The sequence below is a fragment of the Nestor notabilis genome, unplaced genomic scaffold (genome assembly GCF_000696875.1).
Source record: "Nestor notabilis isolate BGI_N333 unplaced genomic scaffold, ASM69687v1 scaffold25322, whole genome shotgun sequence".
Taxonomy (NCBI): domain Eukaryota; kingdom Metazoa; phylum Chordata; class Aves; order Psittaciformes; family Psittacidae; genus Nestor; species Nestor notabilis.
This window is the reverse complement of record NW_009917388.1, coordinates 729-8113: the sequence shown is the minus strand read 5'-3', so window position 1 is coordinate 8113 and position 7385 is coordinate 729. Positions and strand designations below refer to the sequence as shown.

At 55.4% G+C, this 7385-nt stretch overlaps 1 protein-coding gene across 1 annotated transcript in view; it reads left to right on the top strand.

Moving 5' to 3' along the window:
* Positions 1–1821: 1821 nt before the first annotated feature.
* Positions 1822–7385, top strand: part of SLC26A9 (solute carrier family 26 (anion exchanger), member 9) — a gene marked incomplete at its 3' end in the record, with an annotated part of 6288 nt that continues 724 nt past the window's right edge. Inside the window, exons 1-10 of the mRNA XM_010009210.1 lie at positions 1822–1946; positions 2841–2980; positions 3290–3400; positions 3784–3959; positions 4202–4366; positions 4942–5094; positions 5489–5571; positions 5855–6002; positions 6705–6818; positions 7229–7306. Coding sequence (XP_010007512.1) covers positions 1822–1946; positions 2841–2980; positions 3290–3400; positions 3784–3959; positions 4202–4366; positions 4942–5094; positions 5489–5571; positions 5855–6002; positions 6705–6818; positions 7229–7306 — 1293 coding nt within the window. The remainder of the gene's footprint in view (positions 1947–2840; positions 2981–3289; positions 3401–3783; positions 3960–4201; positions 4367–4941; positions 5095–5488; positions 5572–5854; positions 6003–6704; positions 6819–7228; positions 7307–7385) is intronic.

Below are 7385 nucleotides of genomic sequence, written 5' to 3'. Positions count from 1 at the left end.
CAAAAAGGGGGGGGGGGGGGGGGTGTCTCATTCCTTAGAAGCCTGTTGCTGAACCTGGACCTGGGCTACACAATATCACAATGGAAACTGGCAATGGAGAGCAGAGCTGTGGGGCTGGGAGCTGGGGAAAGGCTGGCTATGCTGGGAACCTGCCCAGCAACGGGATCAGGAGGCAGGGACAAGGCTCCTGCAGCCTGACGTGGGAAAGGCAGGGAATGACTTTATCAGATGGGCTTCTGGCATGAGCGTCGGGACTGGGAAAGAGCCTAGGACACTGCTTAGTGTTGGCCTGCACCAATCCTCTGAAAGGTAAAGCTTGTAATTGCTCTTGGAAGGGTAGCTCTAGCTGAAAGGGAGCAGCAGGGACTGCAGTGCGTGCGAGCCTGCAGAGGGCACTGGATTCAGCACCGGGTAATGCAGGAAGAGGAGGACAGTCGTAGGACGGATTGGGCTGGACGCGTCTCCTCTTTTCCTGGCCCTCCGAGGACACAGGCTGGGTCTCTCCAAGTCAGCACCAGAGCCTGGAATCAGAAACACACCATTGCTGGAGCTGTTCTACAGCAAAGGCACTGGGTTGCCTCCATGGTCACTGCAGCAGTGGGGTCTATGACCTCCCTTTGTAAACCCATTAGCTCCTATTTGCATAATGATCCTATTGACCTAAATTCTCCCAAGTTTCATCCGCCTGCATCACTCTTCCCTTCCTGCCCTGGACTGTTGGGCCACGCTGCTCCCTGTTACTCATGTCTTCCAGCCCCTAGTTCCAGGTAAGTGCTTATCAGCGAGGGCTGACATTAGTCCTGTGGATGGACATCTTGCTCCTGCTGCTTGCAGGGAACTCGGTGCCTTCACTGCCTTCAGCAGTGCCAGAAGAGGGGAGAGGAGGATCTCACGCATTCAAATCACTCTGCAAGCTCTCAGCAACGTGGATGTTGTTTCTTGATGCATTCTCCTGCCTGAATCACCAGCTTTTTCCACCCCCTCTTCTACTCCTGTGTTGGGCAATGACCCACTTAGATACAAGCCATACCACAAATAAATACCAAGATCCTTGGTTTATACCTGACCACTTCCTTCCTCCACTCCCAGCCTTCCCAGTGCAGAATGATTCTCCCCACTTCCCAGGCATTGCTGGTCACAGTAAAATGAGGCTTCTCTGGAATTTATCATCTTTGATGAGACCCAGATACCGGGCAGGACTAGTCCATCCAGATATTTTGGCATCTTCATCACTGAAATGCAACAGCAACAGTTATCTTTCTGCACATTGCTTCCCAGGATAAACCAAGGGCTTGTCTCATGGCGAGTGAGGACCAGGAAGGCTGCTGGATGCAAATGAGACTCTCTGGCAGTGGAAATGAGCCCTCGGATGGAAACTGCCTTTAGTCACTGTCTGCTTTGCCTTGCAAAGCCCAGCCAAGCCTACCTGCAGGTGGGGAAACTGAGGCATGAGAAAGGTCAAGTGACTCGCCCAAGGCAAAAAGGCAGTGACTGGCGGAGCTGGGATTAACACCCATGCTCCTGTGCCACACAATCCAGGGCACGCTCCGGTCCCCTTCCCGCTCATTAGCATCACCTCCAAATAGCAGGTGAAGAATCCCAGTGCCGGGGAGCAGCAGCCCCTGGTGCTGGGAGAAGCCACTCCCAGGACCTGCCCCTGAGCCACAGGGAAACTATTTAGGGTGGAGATGTGCGGGGAGGGCTCCCAGACGCTGGAGGTGTCCGGTCTGTTATAGCGCAGGTGGGGCCAGCTCCACTCACATTCTTGCCTTTGCTTTTCCCTCTTGCTTTGTGCTGGCAGAAGAACTCAATGATCCAGAGATGAGCCAGGCCAGGCCTCGCTATGTCGTCGACCGTCCTGCCTACTCCCTCCGCCTCTTCGATGAGGAGTTTGAGAAGAAAAGCAGAACTTACCCCGTTGGGGACAAACTGAGGAACCTTTTCAGGTAACAGAGCACGGGGTGACCGGAGACCAGGCTTGGTCCGGAACTGGGTTATAATTCAGACCTGGGGATATAGTTTCCATTTCTATCCTGGGAAACCTCCATCATGTTCAGGGCTTTGAGGAATGAAAGGCACAGGAGAAATGCAAATTGTACTGGAGCAAGGGGAACTGGTTACTCTTCCCACTGCTGGTAGGAACAGTTTGCACCAAGTGCATTTGGGATTTGGGGCTCTGTTTTCCAAGATTTGTTTAATAGGGATGTAGGGATGAGGGGTGTGGGTTCTTTCTTTAAGCTTTCCAGCTGGGATAACCTTTTATCAGCTTCCTGATTCAAAACAGCACTGCCCTTCCTTAAAGGAAGATTAATAATTGTGCAAATAAAGATGAATAACCTGGCTGATCACTGTCCTGGAAATCTAGCTCCATTCCTTGGAAGAAGGAAGGCAGTAATACAGGGAAGCAAGACCATACGTGTTAGCCAGCAGAGGATTGCATGTGCTAACCCAGAAGCAGTCTTCCAGGCACACTTGGATGGGGGTTTTTTTGACCAAACACCTAAAAATGTTCATTTTTGGCTCTGTACAACTGCCCTGCGAGCCCCTGAGCTGTGTCTCCTCCCTCTTCCCTATCTGAAGGGTATCAGGGTATTGGGGAGCTAAATCCTCTCCATGACGGTTTCCTTCCAACCGCAGCAGCGCCGGGGTCATCCCAGGGATTCAGGAAGGTCCCCACAATAGTCCTCCCTGGCATGTACAGCTGCAAGAACAGGGAAGGGCTGTGCACCAAGCACTGGGCTCAGGATTTGGTGTGGGAGAAAGACTGAGACATTCCCAGGCAGATCCTTCCTTGCTCTCTTCCTCCCTTCTTATTTGCTTGTTTTTTCCATCTCTTCCAGATGTTCAGCTTCCAGATTCAAGCTCATCCTCTTCAGCCTGTTCCCAATCCTCGTGTGGCTTCCCAAGTATAAAATTAAGGAGTACATTTTGCCCGATGTTCTCGGTGGGGTCAGTGCGGGGACGATCCAGGTGCCACAAGGTGAGATGCGATGACTTGCTGGGTCACTGAGAAGGGGCAGCACTTTGCCAGCTCAAGCAGAGGTCTGCAGATGTTCAGTCTGGGGGGGATTAGCTGCCTCTATTGATGACATGTATAAACCAAGCTCCACCTCCGACCTGGTTGTCCCTGTCTTTCCCTGTGGCGCCCTTCCCTGCCCTCTTTGGCCTCTTCTGCCCAGAAGGCAGCAGCCGCAGCACCTTCTTGGAGCTGACACAAGTGTGAGCATGGCAGGGGCTGGCACCATCTGCACAGACCTGGGTCACTGCCCATTTCCCTTGTGTTTTCCAGGGATGGCCTTTGCACTACTGGCCAATCTGCCTCCTGTCAATGGGCTCTACTCCTCCTTCTTCCCCTTGATAACATACCTCTTCCTTGGGGGTATCCATCAGATGGTCCCAGGTAAGAATCTGCGCAGCAATCGGCTGCACAAGGCAGTTAAATACTGGCTGGGAACACCCAGTGTGTCTCAGAATAGAGATGTTTCAGAATAGAGATGGGCATGTTTGGTCTGCCAGGGGTTTATGGGATCCTGGCTGCAGAGCAGGATCTCCCCCCAGTGACCCACAGCCACATCCAGATGTCTCAGAATAGAGATGGGCATGTTTGGTCTGCCAGGGGTTTATGGGATCCTGGCTGCAGAGCAGGATCTCCCCCCAGTGACCCACAGCCACATCCTGCCGTGGGGCTGGTTGTGGAGATGGGCTGAGTGACTCGCTCCAAGTGCCTTCCAGGGCAGGATGCTCTCTAGAGAAAACCACTGACATCACCGTGTTGTGCTGCAGGTACCTTCGCAGTCATCAGCATTATTGTTGGCAACGTCTGCAATGAGCTGGCTCCGGAGTCGGACTTCCAGTACTTCAACCACACCACTAATGAGACCAGCGTGAACACCACGGCCCTGGAAGCGGCCAGGCTGGAGATCTCGGCCACCTTAGCCTGCCTGACAGCCATCATACAAGTAAGGACTCGCTGCACCACCTCTGGCCAGAGCTGACCCCCATGGGCTCAGCCAAGTAGAGACGGTGGCAGTAGGTGCTAGAAGAGGCCCCACTTGGAGTGGAGGATGCCTCAGAACAGAGGGTTTGGGGGATGCCAGTTTTGGTGTGACATTCTCCTGGCGCGGTGCAGTCTGCCCAGCAGCGGCTCTGCACCTCCAGAGGCTGAGCTGCTCCTAACAGCGCCCTGTCTGTCCTGCCCTAGCTCTGCCTGGGATTCGTGCAGTTTGGCTTTGTCGCTATCTACCTCTCCGAGTCTTTCATCAGGGGCTTCATGACAGCAGCGGGGCTGCAGATCCTCATCTCCGTGCTCAAGTACGTCTTCGGCTTGACAGTCCCGTCTTACACCGGGCCCTTAGCTATCGTCTATGTAAGTGGGTGCTCTGCACAGGGCCTGCCCTGCACCTCCATCCCCAGTGACCACCCCACCGCAGGCACCCGGCCAAGGGCAAGGGGGGCGTGGAGAGAAGGAAAGGGTGGAGGGAGGGGAACACGGGTGTCCGCGGCGCTCCCGTGCTGCTGCCGCTGTGTTTCCTTACAGCGTTATCTGAGCCGTTCTCTGTTAGCTTCTAATTAGAACTCACGAAAGGGGCCTGGGATCTGGGGACAATACGAACTGTGCTGCTTTACAGCAGGAGTCTTGCACAATTGTTAGCAACAGAAACATTTCCTATGGGCAGGTTTCCCCATTCCTGGGCTTTCCTGCATCTCCCATGGATGCAACCACCATCGATGCAGCTAGAACTGCAGTTAAGTGGACAGCACAGCCCCGGGGCCGCTTGCTGGTCTCCCAGCAGCAGGGTTTCTAGCACTTCTCTCACCCTCGTCCCATCTCAGGGTGTTTGCAGTTGATTCTGGTAACAAGTGATCCCCATTTTGCTGTCCACACTGTCCAGAGTCTCTGGTTCCCCTTGACACTTTCTTCTCCTCTTCTCTCCCCTTTAGACATTCATTGATATTTGTAAAGGTCTGCCCCAAACCAACGTGGCCTCCCTGGTCTATGCCTTGGTCAGTGCTGTGCTCCTGGCCATTGTCAAGGAGCTCAACCTAAAGTACATGAAGAAGATCCGGATGCCCATCCCCATGGAGATCATCATCGTAAGTGATACGTGAGCTGTTCCTTAGGCCCCGCAGGAGCCAGTCCCTCCCCTCCCCTTACAGCCCTGGGACACCCACTTCTGCTCGCAGAGGGCCCCTGATGTAGAGCATCAGCAGAGAAGCGAGGACGTGATCTCCACATCCCCTGTGGTCAGAAATTGGGCCATCCTCGTGGAGGATACCTCTGATGCCCAGCTCATCCCTGTTAGACTGTACCTGCATCTGGTGATGCGAGGATGAGGAACATAACTCCTGATGGAGAAGTTCTCTCCTTTCCTAGCCCTAATTTGGTGCTAATTTTGTACCGTCAGCCCCAGGAGTCGAGCAAGCTTAGTGCTCCTGAGAGAGCTCATGCTCTTTCTGCTCACTGCTCTGCTATTCTCTCTACTTCCAGGTAATAGTTGCCACTGCAATCTCTGGCAGCTTTAACATGCCTGAGAAGTACGGCATGCCAGTGGTTGGGAAGATCAGCATGGGGTAAGTGCATGTGCGGGTCTGACTCAACTTCCAGCTCATTTTCCCTCCTCCTCCTCCTCCTGAAGCCTGGAAAACACCTCACTCTTCCCTGCTGTACGACAGTCCCCTTCCAGGACTGCCAGGCAGCTCCGCTGCACCTCGTTACACAACCGCCACCATCCATGAAGCTGCCCCCAGTGCAGACATGGATTATGTCATTCCCAAACACGCCGGCTCCTCACCCGCTCCACCAGCCTCCAGGACCTTGTGTCACAACCGCTTCTCTCCTCCGCTCCGAGCGCAGGTTCCCAGCACCAACCCTGCCCCTGGTGAGCAAGTGGAAGGACATGATGGGCACAGCGTTCTCCCTCGCCATCGTGAGCTACGTGATCAACCTGGCCATGGGGAGAACACTGGCAGCCAAGCACGGCTACGACGTGGACCCCAACCAGGTAACGCTTGGCCTGGAAGGACGCAGCCGCCGAGCGTTCCCCTTGCTCTCAGGCGTGAAAGGAAAACCTCACTGCGTGAATGGAGGCTTTCAAACGTGCCCTGCTCGCAGGGCCCAGCCGTGCTGCTCCCGCGCAGGCGGGCTCACGTGGCAGCTTGCCATGGAGGGGTTGAAAGGACCCGGCAGCTGGACTGGAGGGAGCCTGCAGGAGGGGAGGCAGCCTTGGGCTGAGCCCTCTGCTTTGCTTTCCCCCCAGAGCTGAGGCTTCAGCCCTCAGTGCTGGCGGAGGCGGCGTGTTGGCGGTTGCTGGAGCACAACGAGGCACATGCATTTCTCACCGAGCAGAGAAAGACCTGGATTCCTGGTGTGTCACCCAGATACTGTGAGAGGCAGGACGTTAAATAAGACTCTTTTGTCATCCTTTCAATACCAGCCACACATACCACTCGAAGCCCTGCCCTGAGTGTGTCAACACATGACAACGTGTTTATAGGGAATCGTGCTTCCAGGTTTCCCGGCTATACCAGAGCCCACCTCAGCTCCTGCCGGAAGGAAAGGCTCTGGGACACACCACAGGGTCTCCTCCCTGGCCACAGAAGCCGCAGGCTCGGGCAGCAGCTCCCCTGCCCGGCAGCTCACACGCGCTGAGGCAGGGCAGGACGGGCGGCTCTCCTCCTGGTCACCACGTTCCTCCTCTCCGCAGGAAATGCTGGCCCTGGGCTGCAGCAACTTCTTTGGCTCCTTCTTCAAGATCCACGTGATCTGCTGCGCTCTCTCCGTCACTCTCGCCGTCGACGGCGCAGGAGGGAAATCACAAGTTAGTACCTTCTGCTCTTCCTCCCTTCCCTGCGTGACCCTCCCGTGAGCACCAAGCCCCGTCGCTGCTGCAGTGCCACCAGCCTGACATCGCTGCTGCACCTCTGGAGTGCTTCATGCTGCTGCTGTTAGAGCAGAACTTCCTCCTCCCCAGCCCCGTTTCACCCCCGGGTGACTGGTCACTGATGCAGGGCTCTAAATCCCAGCCTGGTTTCCCTGGCGGAGCAGAGCCGCCGCCTGAGGGAGGGTTGGGGTTATCTGGGAGATGTGCAGAATCCTCACCCCTGTCTCCCTGCAGAGGCCAGTTACGCCACGGGCTGAAGCAGCAGGAGAGAAAAGCCCAGCGGGGGTTTAGGAAGCCCCCGATGTTTCTCTAAGTGATTTCTTTCTTTCTTTCTTCCTTTGCTGCAGGTGGCAAGTTTCTTTGTGGCCATGGTGGTCATGGTGACCATGCTGGCGCTGGGCATCTACCTCGAACCGCTTCCAAAGGTAACAAACATCTGGGCAAGCAGCGTGGCCATTGCATCACGCACTCCACACGCCCAGGCGCAGGCAGCGGCTTTTTTCT